Raw genomic sequence first — 15,476 nt, forward strand, 5'->3', positions numbered from 1 at the left:
GCTATGTTCTGCCTCTATGGTCAGAGGCAGTAATGCTCCTGAATACAAGTTGCTAGAAACCACAGGAGAAGAAAATGTTCCTGTGATCAAGTACGGCTTGCAGGTTTCCTCGGTCATCTGGTTGGCCACTGTGAGAACAGGATAATGGACTAGATGGGCCACTGGTCTGATCCAGCAGGCTCTTTTTTCTTTTTCTTTTAACAGAATGGAATGATTTATTAGGGGGGGGGGGGAAATCACACTGTGCTATTTTTTCGAACCCCATCATGGGATAAGCCACCAAAGGTTCTCATTACCTGATAAAACCATTTTGCATATATTCTGTCAGCCCTTCCTTCCCCACAAACCCATTTATAGCCGTGATGTTATTAGCAGCCAACTTTTCTTAGCATGAATCCCATCTTGGTGCAAAATGTTTACCAAGGGCCAAGACTTTAACGGAGCTCTTGCAAATAGTTTTTCTTTTTCTTTTGAACTACAGTGGTATCTCTGGATGCGAACGGGAACCGTTCCGGAGCCCCGTTCACATCCTGAAGCGAATGCAACCCGCGTCTGCGCATGTGCGGCTTGAGATTCGCTGCTTCCGCGCATGCATGTGACGTCATTTTGAGCGTCTGCGCATGTGTGAGTGGCAAAACCCGGAAGTAACGCATTCCATTACTTCCGGGTCGCCGCAGAGCGTAACCCGAAAACGCTCAACCCGAAGCCACTTCAACCCGAGATATGACTGTATTATTGTTTTGAGTCGGAAGAAAATACAGTGGTACCTCGGGTTAAGTACTTAATTCGTTCCGGAGGTCTGTACTTAACCTGAAACTGTTCTTAACCTGAAGCAGCACTTTAGCTAATGGGGCCTCCTGCTGCCTCCGTGCCGCCACCGTGTGATTTCTGTTCTCATCCTGAAGCAAAGTTCTTAACCTGCCCAGGTTAAGCAGGCTCTTCTTGAAGGACTGTCAAAAGCACAGGAGTAACCTTTCTGCAGGGCCGGCCCACCTGTGAGGCAAGCTGAAGCAGCTGCCTCAGGCAGTGTAATTCTGTGGGTTGGCACTCCACTCGTACCTTCGGCCACCACTGGGATTGTGTGGTGGCTTTTTCTTCCGGCGAGATCTTGCAGAACTCTTGTGAGATCTCATGGCGCTCCATAATGTCTCACCAGAAGAAGCCATGATCACTGCCGCCACATGACCCTGATAGGCAAGGCAGTGTGGGAGTGGCACTTTCCCGTTTTCCCTCAGGCGGCAAAATGGGATGGGACACTGGTTTAAAGGGAAAGAAGGGAGAGTGGGGAGAGCAGTGGCTTGAAGTTGTCCACTGTTGGCCATTGTGGTACCCTTCAGAGCAGTGCTCTTTTTCTAGAAAAAGAGGTGCTGGAACTCACCATGAATGCCTCCTTCTTTGCGTGGCAAGGTCCCGACCCCCCCCCCCACGAGGTTGAATAAGACACTTGATGCTTTGAATAAACACTCACAAACTTTTTATTGATAATAACCAGTTAGACAAATTAAGGATTTATACAATTTTGTAACATGCAGAGAATAGCATTTATAGTGAAACCAGAGATTGGAACTGAGGGAAGTCGGAGGAGATGAGGATGAGGAGGGGGGGTTGTTTTATGGGAGGGGGAAAATTGGGGGGGGATTAAGAATGATATGGTTTAAGATAATATGTTCTGTCTAAATTCCTAATTTAAAAAATCTTTAAAAAAGAGTAAGACACTTGACAACAGTATTTTAGGTTAATGGGCTAAAAAAGGCCACAACTTTATTGGTTGCAGATTGTGAGCGGTATTGGCTTAGGCATTGGTCCTATCCGACTATATCTGACTCCCACCCGTCTGCGCGGAGTCCGGGAAGGGTTAACCACCAGTAGGGGGCGTCCTGCTGATGCACATTAACTAGGAGCTCCCCCAGGGCCACTGATAGGGGTCGTGCCTTAGGCCCTAGCCTCCCCAGGCTTCGGACAGGGCCACACCCCCGGAATCCTTTAACACAGTGGTTCTCAACCTGTGGGTTCCTAGATGTTGTTGGACTACAACTCCCATCATCCCTGAGCTCTGGCCTTGCTAGCTAGGGGTGATGGGAGTTGTAGTTCAACAACATCTAGGAACCCACAGGTTGAGAAAGGCTGCTTTAACGGAATACCCTTCAATGTGCAGGGGTGGTGATGGCGCTACCTCCCCTCCTCTCTTCTCCCGCTGCATCCTGCTTAAATCAAGCAGGCCACACCCCCAGAGCAATCGGCTTGGTTGCCTGGGCAGTGATGCAGCCGGGAATCCCCCCCCCCAATCGTGCAGGGCTGACCACACCCCTGCGCACGTGAAGGGGTCGTGAGTGCCCGCAGCTCCACCTCCTCCTAAGGCGGAAGTGGCTTTCTCCTAGAACGGCGATGGCACCCACCTGAGAGGTGCCTGAACTGAACCCCAGCGTGTTCCCTCCTGAAAAAATGCCCTGCTCCAGAGCATCAAAGAGCAAATCCAAATTGTAAATCAAACCCTTTGTTTGCTCTGTTTGGAAGTGGTTGTGTATCCTTTACTTTTTTTTTTTTTTAAAGAAGTCACTACAGTAGTACCTCAGGCTACATACGCTTCAGGTTACAGACGCTTCGGGTTACAGACTATTTCTGCTTCAGCTTGCAACTGGGGTGTGTGTTTTTAAGTCTGAATGAAAATTTGCATGCCTTTGCATGCACAATTCTTACTATACAGTGGTACCTCGGGTTACAGACGCTTCAGGTTACAGACGCTTCAGGTTACAGACTTTGCTAACCCAGAAATAGTACCTCGGGTTAAGAACTTTGCTTCAGGATGAGAACAAAAATCACGCGGTGGCGGCACGGAGGCAGCGGGAGGCCCCATTAGCTAAAGTGGTGCTTCAGGTTAAGAACAGTTTCAGGTTAAGAACGGACCTCCAGAACGAATTAAGTTCTTAACCTGAGGTACCACTGTATTCAGAAAGCTCTTATCCAAACAGTCGAGTGGTGTTGCTGAGAGTGCAGAGCACGTTTGCATGAGCTTTCCACAAGAAATGGCAAATAAAAATGCCTTGGAGATCCATCAGTTCATTTGTCACCTTGTCATTTCTACGCTGGTGGTGAATTCCCATATGCAGTCTGACATATAATGCCTACACTGTTTCTCTGAAATGGGGGGCGTTCCCCCCCCCCTTTTCCTGCCAGGAAAATATGGAAATTTTTCTTCTCTGCCCGCATGCAGTATAGAATTGTTTAAAGTGCCCATCTTCTTGTTTCTAGGCAGTGGGAACAGATGTGCAGTTTGGGCCTATGAGACTCCACCAAGATCAACTTCAGGTAAGACGTGCCAACCAAAAATCTTGTTTATTTCCCACATATATAAACTGCAAATGCTGCCCAAGGGCGCTCATAGCAGGGCCCAATGACAACAAACAGGCCAAGGCCAAATAGCAATGCATGGAACAGTAAAACAGAAAACTATCCAAACGTTGAGCTATTGTGGCCAGGTGGTCAGAGCAGCTAGTGGTTAGAGCAGCAGACTAAAACTGAGGAGACCTTGGTTCCAATTTCCCACACACTACCCTTCACCACTTGCTCAAAAATTTAACATATAGACTTCAGTACGATTCAGATTTGTATTTTCTCAATTTCCTGCCCCATTTTCATGGTATTTTAATTTCTCCCCCTCTTCTGTACATGGCATTCTGTTTCTTGGTATAACACATCAATACTGCATTCTCTAATTCCTTCTGTTGCTTATAATTCAAATCCTCCTTGCGAATTCATTTGACTATATTTCCTTAAATAGTTCAAAAAGGGCTTCCATTCCTCCACAGAACAGTCCTTGTTGGATTCTCTTATTCTGACTATGAACTTTGTCAGTTCTGCATAATCCATCAATTTATCCATTCTTCTTTCGTGTGAACTTCTTCCTTCCATTTTTGTGTGTAGGGAATCCTAGCTGTTGTTGTTACACAAACAACAAAAATGTTTTGAATTGTTTCTGGTGAGTGCCGGTCATGGCTGCCTGCCATATTTCAACAGGGATGCTTTTTTGCAAAACAGGGGCAGCCATAGCAAAGCCCCTGCTCTGAGTTACTGCAGAGTGAGCTTCTGAGATCTTTGAAACTTTCAGGAGAAGCTCTCTCAAAGAAAAGGGATAAGGCAGTCTCTCAAGTTACCTGGGACGCGGGTGGTGCTGTGGGTTAAACCACAGAGCCTAGGTCTTGCTGATCAGAAGGTCGGCGGTTCGAATCCCTGCGATGGGGTGAGCTCCCGTTGCTCGGTCCCTGCTCCTGCCAACCTAGCAGTTCAAAAGCACGTCAAAGTGCAAGTAGATAAATAGGTACCACTCCGGCAGGAAGGTAAACGGTGTTTCCGTGCTTCTCTGGTTCGCCAGAAGCGGCTTAGTCATGCTGGCCACCTGACCCGGAAGCTGTACGCTGGCTCCCTCGGCCAATAAAGCGAGATGAGCGCCACAACCCCAGAGTCGGCCATGACTGGACCTAACAGTCAGGGGTCCCTTTACCCTTTACCTTTACCAAGTTACCTGCTCTGGAGCTGTGCATGTTCATTCAGAAACTTTGCCAAAAGTCTGCTGCAGAGCAGCGCTCCCCAGACTTCCATGTTTCTGCTTGGCGGCAGGGATTTGGTTGGGTACCAAAATGCTCTTCCTTCATCCGATTTGTCCTAAATTTGCTTCACTAAATATAGCTTAAAGTGCAGCATGATTCCGGGTGGGGTTTTCTTTCAACAAAGAGTCCCCCCCCCCCAATTGCCCACAGAAGCTATAAATGGAAGCCGGGCTTTAAATAAATTTGAAGTCCCTCTGTCTTTCTCTTATAAAATTATGCATTAAATACAAAAGGAGAGATTTAGTGAAAGGCATTCCTCTGAACCTAATCCAAAAGGGTAAGCGCCATTGGAATGCCTGGAATTGCTCAGAAGGGTAAACCGAAGTGCTACAAGGGACCGTATTTAATTACAATTGCTAGATGTCGAAGGTTTATAATGGGGAAAGTGGAGAGCAGCCATAGGCACAGGAGAAGGTCGGCTCAGTTAACATTTAAAGGTGAACCTTCCCCATCTGCACTTTCAGAAAAAGCCCACAAACCAAAACACTGCCATCCTTCGGAATTTGCATTTCTCTGAATTTTGCAGCTCAGTTGGACTATATAAACCATCCTGGACTCTGCTTTCATCATCTGAGGCCCTTCTTCGTGTGCCTCCTCCACGTGAGGTCTGGAGGGCGGAAACATGAGAACAGGGCCTTCTCTGTAGTGGCTCCCTGTTTGTACAATGCTCTTTCCAGGGAGGTTTGCCAACTGCCTTCATTATATATTTTTAAGTACCAGGCAAAAACCAGGTCTATGGCTGATTAATATTCTACAGCCTTTACAATGTGTCTGTGAGGAGGGTGTGTGTGTGTTAGTGTTTTGTTTTTAATTATTTACTTGTTTTTATCCTGTATTTTATTCTGTGAACTGCCCTGAGATCTTATGATAAAGGGCGATATATAAAATGAAACAAGGGACACGGGTGGTGCTGTGGGTTAAACCACAGAGCCTAGGACTTGCCGATCAGAAGGTCGGTGGTTCGAATCCCCGCAACGGGGGTGAGCTCCTGTTGCTCGGTCCCTGCTCCTGCCAACCTAGCAGTTCGAAAGCATGTCAAAGTGCAAGTAGATAAATAGGTACCACTCTGGCGGGAAGGTAAACGGTGTTTCTGTGCGCTGCTCTGGTTCGCCAGAAGTGGCTTAGTCATGCTGGCCACATGACCCGGAAGCTGTACGCCGGCTCCCTCGGCCAATAAATCGAGATGAGTGCCGCAACCCCAGAGTCGGCAACGACTGGACCTAATGTTCAGGGGTCCCTTTACCTTTATAAAACGAAACAAAATGATATATACAGTGGTGCCCCGCAAGACGAATGCCTCACAAGACGAAAAACTCGCTAGACGAAAGAGTTTTCCGTCTTTTGAGTCATTCCGCAAGATGAATTTCCCTATGGGCTTGCAAGTTCTTGCAAGTTTTTTTTCCTTTTTCTTAAAGCCGCTATTAGCCGTTAATAGCTGCTAAGCCGCTAAGCCGCTAATAGCCGTGCTTCGCAAGACAAAAAAAACCGCTAGACGAAGAGACTCGTGGAACGGATTAATTTTGTCTTGCGAGGCACCACTGTAAAAGGAAAGACAAGAAAAAACTAAGACCCGGAAGGCCAGGGTTCAAGGCCCCACTGAGCCACGAAGCCTTGGCCAGTCACTGTCTTCCCAACCTACTTCACAGGGTTGCTGTGAAGATAAAATGGGGAAGAGAACTACCGTATTTTTCGCTCTATAAGATGCACCAGACCACAAGACGCACCTAGTTTTTGGAGGATAAAACAAGAAAAAAAAAATTCTGAATCCCAGAAGCCAGAACAGCAAGAGGGATCGCTGCGCAGTGAAAGCAGCAATCCCTCTTGCTGTTCTGGCTTCTGGGATAGCTGCGCAGCCTGCATTCGCTCCATAAGATGCACACACATTTCCCCTTACTTTTTAGGAGGGAAAAAGTGAGTCTTATAGAGCAAAAAATACGGTATTTCTGCCAGCTTGAGCTCCTTGGAGGAAAGATGGGAAAGAAATGTAGCTCACTTTACAATGAAATGCTGGAGCAGTGAATGAGTCAGTTAAACCTGTGCACCTTTTTTCTTCCAATTGCTTAAACTCTCTCTTTTCCTCTCTCTTTTCTTTTCTTCTCTCTCTCTCTCTCTCTCTCTCTCTCTCTCTCTCTCTCTCTCTCTGTCTCTCTCTCTCTCTCTCTCTCTCTCTCTCTCTGTGTGTGTGTGTGATGTGATATACAGCCATACCTTGGAAGTCAAACAGCTTAGTTCTCGAAGGTTTTGGCTCCCGAAAGTCGAAAACCCGGAAGTGACTATTCCAGATTGCAAACTATTTTTGGAAGCCAAACATCCGATGGGGCTTCTGCAGCTTCTGACTGGCTACTGGAACTTCCTGCAGCCAATCAGAAGCCACGCTTTGGTATTTGGACATTTTCGAAGCCGAACGGACTTCCGGAACGGATTCCATTCGACTTCCAAGTTACGACTGTATATATGTGTTTGTGTGTGTGAAATGAAAAACGCTCACTCCCCTTCTCTTTTCCTTGAGCCTAGGTACTTCTAGTGTTTGCCAAAGAAGACAACCAGAGTAATGGATTCTGCTGGGCATGTGAGAAAGCTGGATTTCGGTGTAACATTGCCAGGACGCCGGAATCTGCCCTCGAGTGCTTTCTGGAGAAACACCATGAAATCATCATTATTGATCATAGGCATTCAAGATATTTTGATGCAGAAGCTCTATGCAGGTGAGTGCTCTGTCCTAGGCGCTTGGTGTGTGTGTGGGGGGGGGGAATATATTGATACATTTCAACTCCAAGTTTAATAACCTTCAAGACTGGACTACTGCAATGCACTCTATTTGGGGCTTACCTTGGGCTTGATCCAGAAGCTGCAACATGATTCCTGACAGGACTGAGACCTTGTCAGCATATAGTAACACCTCTGCTCAGAGATCTGCGATGGTTGCCAATTTGCTACTGGTCTAAATTTGAGGTGTTACTACTAGTATAGTATAGTATAGTATAGTATAGTATAGTATAGTATAGTATAAGGGACACGGGTGGCGCTGTGGTCAAAACCACTGAGCCTCTTGGGCTTGCCAATCAGAAGGTCAGCAGTTCGAATCCCTGCGACAAGTGAGCTCCCATTGCTCTGTCCCATCTCCTGCCAACCTAGCAGTTTGAAAGCACACCAGTGCAAGTAGATAAATAGGTACTTCTGTGGCGGGAAGGTAAACGGCATTTCCATGCACTCTGGTTTCCATCACAGTGTTCCGTTGTGCCAAAAGCGGTTTAGTCCTGCTGGCCACATGACCCGGAAAGCTGTCTGTGGACAAACGCCAGCTACCTCGGGCAGAAAGCAAGATGAGCACCGCAACCCCATAGTCGCCTTTGACTGGACTTAACCATCCAGTGGTCCTTTGCCTTTTGTTGTTGTTGTTTAGTCGTTTAGTCGTGTCCGACTCTTCGTGACCCCATGGACCAGAGCACGCCAGGCACTCCTGTCTTCCACTGCCTCCCGCAGTTTGGTCAGACTCATGTTTGTAGCTTCGAGAACACTGTCCAACCATCTCGTCCTCTGTCGTCCCCTTCTCCTTGTGCCCTCCATCTTTCCCAGCATCAGGGTCTTTTCCAGGGAGTCTTCTCTTCTCATGAGGTGGCCAAAGTACTGGAGCCTCAGCTTCACGATCTGTCCTTCCAGTGAGCACTCAGGGCCGATTTCCTTAAGAATGGATACGTTTGATCTTCTTGCAGTCCATGGGACTCTCAAGAGTCTCCTCCAGCACCATAATTCAAAAGCATCAATTCTTCGGCGATCAGCCTTCTTGATGGTCCAGCTCTCACTTCCATACATCACTACTGGAAAAACCATGGCTTTAATTATACGGACCTTTGTTGGTAAGGTGATGTCTCTGCTTTTTAAGATGCTGTCTAGGTTTGCCATCGCCTTTCTCCCAAGGAGCAGGCGTCTTTTAATTTCGTGGCTGCTGTCAACATCTGCAGTGATCATGGAGCCCAAGAAAGTAAAATCTCTCACTGCCTCCATTTCTTCCCCTTCTATTTGCCAGGAGGTGATGGGACCAGTGGCCATGATCTTCGTTTTTTTGATGTTGCGCTTCAGACCATATTTTGCGCTCTCCTCTTTCACCCTCATTAAAAGGTTCTTTAATTCCTCCTCACTTTCTGCCATCAAGGTTGTGTCATCTGCATATCTGATGTTGTTGATATTTCTTCCAGCAATCTTAATTCCGGCTTGGGATTCATCCAGCCCAGCCTTTCGCATGATGAATTCTGCACATAAGTTAAATAAGCAGGGGGACAATATACAGCCTTGTCGTACTCCTTTCCCAATTTTGAACCAATCAGTTGTTCCATATCCAGTTCTAACTGTAGTTTCTTGTCCCACATAGAGATTTCTCAGGAGACAGATGAGGTGATCAGGCACTCCCATTTCTTTAAGAACTTGCCATAGTTTGCTGTGGTCGACACAGTCAAAGGCTTTTGCATAGTCAATGAAGCAGAAGTAGATGTCTTTCTGGAACTCTCTAGCTTTCTCCATAATCCAGCGCATGTTTGCAATTTGGTCTCTGGTTCCTCTGCCTCTTCTAAATCCAGCTTGCACTTCTGGGAGTTCTCGGTCCACATACTACTTAAGCCCGCCTTGTAGAATTTTAAGCATAACCATGCTAGTGTGTGAAATGAGTGCAATTGTGCGGTAGTTGGAGCATTCTTTGGCACTTCCCTTCTTTGGGATTGGGATGTAGACTTTACCTTTGCCTTTACCTTAGTATAATGTATATTTATATTATGATTTTTTTTCTGCCTATGCTGTTTGGGTATATTAATGTTAAGCAGTCTAAAACTGTTGTTGAAATAAATTTAAATTAGCAATCTTCATTTTCAAATATGTGATTATGTTTTGATGATATTTGATCTTTTTATTATGAATTAGTGGCTTTTATGATAGCAGTGCTAATTGGGGCTGATTGGAATTGCTTTCCAAGTTATCTGGAGGAAACCAAGTTGAGGAAAGCTTTTCCAATCAATAGTTAAGATTCAGTTCCGGGGGGGGGGGTATTTAAACATCTGTTCATGGAAACAAAATAAACACTGCCGTGCTTACTTCAAGATGTATTGTGCAATTTATTGTTCTGATTTCCCTCCTTGTTTTTAAAGGTCCATTAGAACAAGAAAGCCGTCCGAAAACACTGTTATCATTGGTGTAGTGAGGAGGTAAATGAGAATTCCCATTATGTGGGTTTTTTTGTTCACATGTAAAATAATACTTGAATGGAAAGGTTGTGGTTGTAAGCCTATAGTTCTGAAAACCAGTGTGGCCTACAACCCTAATTTCACTTACCTGGGAGTAAGCCCCATTGAATTCAATAGGACCTACTTTTGGGTGGCTAGGATTGCACCGCAAAGTTATTGACACTTCAGATCACTTTAAATTCAATTGAACATGGCTGTTGAAGGTTGTCATGACATTTCCAGCTCCAGAAATTAATAAACAAGCACCATCTCTCAATTAATCTGTGACCAGCTCAATCTTCTTTGCACCTCTTATAATATATTGACTTTGTCAAAAAGCTGTATGGGGGACTCCTCACTTATGTGGGGGTTATGTTCAGCCCCCCCCCCCCGCATGTAAGTGAAATGCGCATGAGTGGGTAGCACCCTTATGTAAGTGAGGAGTCCTCATGCTTCACGAGGAGACTGTTGTATCCCTGCCTAGAATACCCTACCTGTATTCCAGAATTTCATTTACCATTGCATGATATCTGGTGTCTCTGGGGATTTCCAATGTCCGACTGTTACTAGCCTTGCTGCTATGAATAATGCCATTGTAAGTTCTACATCTGCCTCATTCCCAACTCCGTTGAGCACCCATGTGCTCCTCTCTCTATTCACTTTCTCCACACTGCATAACCTTGAGCACCTCTTATCACATTCCCACCTTACCTTGCGATGTTAGTTGGCTGTGCAGCTACTAAACATGGACTTGGGGGCAGGTAGTTATTTCTGTGGCAAATGATGCCCCACAAAAAAGGAGATTTCAAGAAAACGGCCCATTCTGCCATGTGTAAAACCACACATAATGGCACCAGAGCCACCTCTTTAACTGGGGAGGGAGGTTGAACACTGTACCTCAAAATCTTGAAAGTCTGGGGGAGGGGCCTTTGAATAAGGGCCTGCAACTCTCCCTTGGTTCCTTACCACTAGGATTCTGGTCCCACAGGGAGGCAACACTGTTTTGGCCAAGGGCGCCCTCTAGGCTTCAACATTGGCTTGAGTAATGCTGGTGACCTCGTCCCACAAGCCAGTGAATAAATGAATGGAAGCAGTACTGGGAATGGGACGCGGGTGGCGCTGTGGGTTAAACCACAGAACCTAGGACTTGCCGATCAGAAGGTCGGCGGTTCGAATCCCCGCGACAGGGTGAGCTCCCGTTGCTTGGTCCCTGCTCCTGCCAACCTAGCAGTTCGAAAGCACGTCAAAGTGCAAGTAGATAAATAGGTACCACTCCGGCGGGAAGGTAAACAGCGTTTCCGTGTGCTGCTCTGGTTCGCCAGAAGCGGCTTAGTCATGCTGGCCACATGACCCGGAAGCTGTACGCTGGCTCCCTCAGCCAATAAAGCGAGATGAGTGCTGCGACCCCAGAGTCGGCCACGACTGGACCTAACAGTCAGGGGTCCCTTTACCTTAGTACTGGGAATCTCAAGCAGGGAGAGCACTGTGGCACCATGTCTTACTTGTAGCTTTCCTGTGGGCATGTGGTTGGCCATAGTGGGATGGAGCATCTGCAGTTGGCAACAATGGCAGTGAGATGGGATAGATTCCTGGCGGTCAGTTGAAGATGCCTTAGTCTACTGACCCCCGACCCACCTAAAAAACCCGGAACCGTCACTGACGCAAACCACTTTTACAAATATTAAATCGTTTATATTTGCTTTTAAATAACCCGAATTGAAATAAATAAACAAGAACACACGGTATTCGACACTTCTTAAGGGAAAAAAGGAATAGGCAGCTTCATTTTGGCTGTTTCCTGATGGAAAGAGGAGAGGAAATTGCCAGTGTGACTTGTGCCTCACATGTCCGGAACAGAAATCAATCCAGAAAATACAATTAGTATTTGCTGCTGTCTTTGCTTTCCACCTGCAAACGATAAGTAATCAATTACATCCCTCCGCCCCAAAGTTTGCATTGTATTTCTTTTGCACTGGAATAACGGAGTCGGCTAATGTAATGACAACATAATTTATGTAGTTAATTACATAAAGAACAACAGTTACATAGTTTCACCACAGCGGACAGCAAGATGAATAATGTAGTTTTTGGCGGAAGACACGCCGCAGCAGAAGAGAAACAATGTCGCATGCGATTAATATAGAATGGAACCAGAAAATATTCCTACTTACATTCCTAGCTGTAACTAAAACATACAAACTAGGGATGGGGAACTTATGGCCGTCTGGATGTTGGTGGACTACAACTCCCATCATCCTTGATCACTGGCCATGCTGACTGGGGCTGATGGGAGTTTGAGTCCAGCAACATCTGAAGAGCCACAAGTTCCTCAGCCCTGGTTCGGACCTTTCTATATGGAATGGAGGAAGTTTTAAAGTAGATGGAGGCTGATTTCACTGGTGTTGCATCACACTTACTGTTTGTAACATGTGTTTTTTTACAGCTATGGTTGTAATAATGTTCTTTCAGACTTGCAGGAGGGAGCTATAACTGGGAAGCAGGTTGTGCATTTTTAGATATATATGTAGATTTAAAAAACATGAAGTTCCCATGGAATCCAGTAGGAGTTATGCCTATGTGACCTTTGCTGGAGTACGGCTGTGACAGACATCTCATGCACCTTATTTGCAAAGTGTCCTTTGACAGCAGACTGCAGATGCGAACATTTTTGTCTGGGAGAAAAATAAAAGTCTAACATCTGTCCATTCTTCCTCTCCTTTTAAGGCATGCAGATCGTGAAGAATCCTCAATATTACCCTTCATTTCTGCTGGCTTCACGAGGGTAAGTATGGCATTTGAAGTTGATATTTGTAGCCCATCTATATTTAGTTCACCTCTGAATACCGATAGTCTCAGATTCATTTTGCGAACGCCCAGGAATAGATACCTGTTTGCTCCTACTTTGGGGGCAAACCATACTTTTCCGTGTACTAACACTCCCCCTAATTTTGGGGACTCCAGTTTAAGAAAATGGGGGGAGAGGGCCCAGAGTTGTTGAGCTTTTTTACGGGGGGGGGGGGGGAGTTGTCATAAAATCACTTACCAGACTGACAAACGCTGACTATTGCTCACATTGCAGAAGCTGCAGCCGTTCCAAAGCAACAATTGCCGCGGTGACCAATCACCCACCCACCCAATGCAGCAGCAGCCAATCTAATCAAGCGCTTCACACAGCCACCAATCACCAATCACCAACGAAATCGCCACTGACAAGCTCCTGCTCGAGCTGCAACCAATCACCCATCTTCCACAACGCACTGTCCGTGTATAAGACACCCCTGCCTTTTAAAACATTATTTTACAGTAAAAAAATCCTCGTCTTATACACGGAAAAGTACGGTGTGTGTGTGTGTGTACACACTCACACACACTCACACACACACACACACTTATTGAGGGCACTTATATACTGCTTTATCATTAACCTTTCGAAGTGGTGTACATAAAAACAAACCATGCAGAGAGTAAAACAATAAAAGCCACCCTAGATGTCCGCTGGAATAAGAAAGTCCTTGTCATGCCTGGATAGCTCATTCCGACTAAAGTTAAAAAATGTCGCCGGATTCATTGAAAAAAATCTGGTAATCTTAGTCTTGGACAAAGGAAGTGTCTGTGTGAGGTGAGGCAGTAAACAGAGGTCAGCAAACTTTTCCAGCAGGGGGCCAGACCTTGTGGGGGGCTGGGCTATATTATTTTTTGGGGGGGATAATGAATTCCTATGCCCCACAAATAACCCAGAGATGCATTTTAAATAAAAACACACATTCTACTCATGTAAAAACACACTGATTCCCAGACCGTCTGGATCCGGTCCAATCGCCTTCTCAATCCGGCTCGCGGATGGTCTGGGAATCAGCGTGTTTTTACATGAGTAGAATGTGTGCTTTTGTTTAAAATTCATCTCTGGGTTATTTGTGGGGCATTGGAATTCATTCATTTTTTATTTTATTTTTTTCAAAAGATAGTCCGGCCCCCCACAAGGTCTGTGGGACAGTGGACTGGCCCCTTGCTGAAAAAGTTTGCTGACACCTGGAGCAAATGAATGCTGACAACTTTTCCATGCCGTCCTATATGCCAAGTAAATAACAAGTAGGGCATGCGGCAAAAAGTTGCAGTGTATTCGCCTCCCCATAAAAGTGGTTCTTCCTCTTAGAGCTCCAGCCAGCATGCATAAAAGCTGCATACAAAAATGCAATATATTGGAGGGGGTTGCTTTGCAAAAGCGTGTCTGTTAGTCAGAGCTGCAAACAAAAATAGGTTTATTAGGAGAAATATGCACTAAAATGCTTCTGGATTTTAATTGGGATAATTTTTTCCCCCTAAAGCACAAATTTATGCAGAAATGTGGAGAACTGAATTTAAGACTGGAAAAATGAGAAATTTTGGGAACCAAAATTGGCAGATTTCTCTATCCCCCGGCTGCTATATAGGCTCATTGAACCTAAGTGGAAGTCTCATTGGGATCAATGGGACCTATTCCTCTGTAGACGCGCTTGCCTTGTTAGGTAACTGCTGGCAGCATTGACTGATGCACCACTAAATATATTAACAAGCATGACAAGTGTGCGCATGTGCCCAATGACATTCTATCCCATATCCAGTAAGTGTTGTATATCTGCCCTTGTCAGGAACCTGTTCATAGTTGAGCAGACATCTGGGCAGGTGTGGGGTGCAGAATGTCTTTCCTCAGGAAATAATTTGCTATTTGTAAGTAATTTGCTACCTAAATCACATCTCTATTTAGAGATAAATAATCAATGCAGACATTGCACTTTTTTCTTTTTAAACAGAGATATGTAGAAAATCCCAACATCATGGCCTGTTACAACGAACTCATTCAGCTGGAATTTGGAGAGGTGCGGGCACAATTCAAACTAAGGTAATTTTACCTAAGCTAAACATCATTAGCATACAGTGGTGTCATTCCAGATGTTGCCAGACTCCTAAGTCCCATTCTTCTTGGCATGAGAAAAGAAGATCAAACTCAGGAAAAAGCCAGTGAAAAGATGATTTGAGCATATTAACCCAATCCTAGTCCAACTGCGCTGGCTACCAATTAGCTTCCAAGCCCAATTCAAAGTGCTGGTTTTGACCTATAAAGGCTTAAACGGCTCAGGACCGCAATACCTCAAGGACTGCCTATTTCCATATGAACCTACCCGGACCCTGAGATCATCTTCTGAGGCCCTTCTTCATGTGCCTCCTCCACCTGAGGTCCGGAGGGTGGCAACATGAGAATGGGCCTTCTCTGCAGTGTGGAATGCTCTCCCCAGGGAAGTTTGCCGGGTGCCTTCATTATACACCTTTAGGCGCCAGGCAGAAACATTCCTTTTTAACCAAGCCTTTTGTTGATTTGACCGACATCCTATGCCCTTTTAAAATGGGGGGGGGGCATTATTGGGTTGTTCTTTTTATTTATTATATTCTGTGATTTTATATTTTGATTTTGTTCTGTGTTTTTTTTAAAAAATTTTTTATTGAGTTTTCACATTTTATAAACACAAACACACACACACAGACAAAGACAACACATATAAAGTTTCATATCCTTACTTTCCTAACCCCAGTTCTTGACCTCCCCCCACCCCCCCTTCATACATCCTAATTCAATTAAATTAGCTCAGCAAGTTCATATCTCTCATCCTTTACATATTATTATTAT

At 45.4% G+C, this 15,476-nt stretch overlaps 1 protein-coding gene across 5 annotated transcripts in view; it reads left to right on the plus strand.

Annotated features, from left to right (window-relative positions):
- Positions 1–15,476, plus strand: part of PDE8A (phosphodiesterase 8A) — a 191,341-nt gene that overhangs the window by 136,269 nt on the left and 39,596 nt on the right. For all 5 annotated transcript variants that reach the window (XR_013833214.1, XR_013833215.1, XM_079954241.1 and 2 more), the window contains exons 2-6: positions 3,250–3,306; positions 7,119–7,309; positions 9,740–9,796; positions 12,539–12,596; positions 14,605–14,693. Coding sequence is in view for 3 of the 5 variants with exons in the window: in XM_079954241.1 (XP_079810367.1) it covers positions 3,250–3,306; positions 7,119–7,309; positions 9,740–9,796; positions 12,539–12,596; positions 14,605–14,693 (452 nt within the window). In the remaining 2 variants the exon portion in view is untranslated. The remainder of the gene's footprint in view (positions 1–3,249; positions 3,307–7,118; positions 7,310–9,739; positions 9,797–12,538; positions 12,597–14,604; positions 14,694–15,476) is intronic.

This window comes from Podarcis cretensis (genome assembly GCF_951804945.1).
Source record: "Podarcis cretensis genome assembly, chromosome: 14".
NCBI lineage: Eukaryota > Metazoa > Chordata > Lepidosauria > Squamata > Lacertidae > Podarcis > Podarcis cretensis.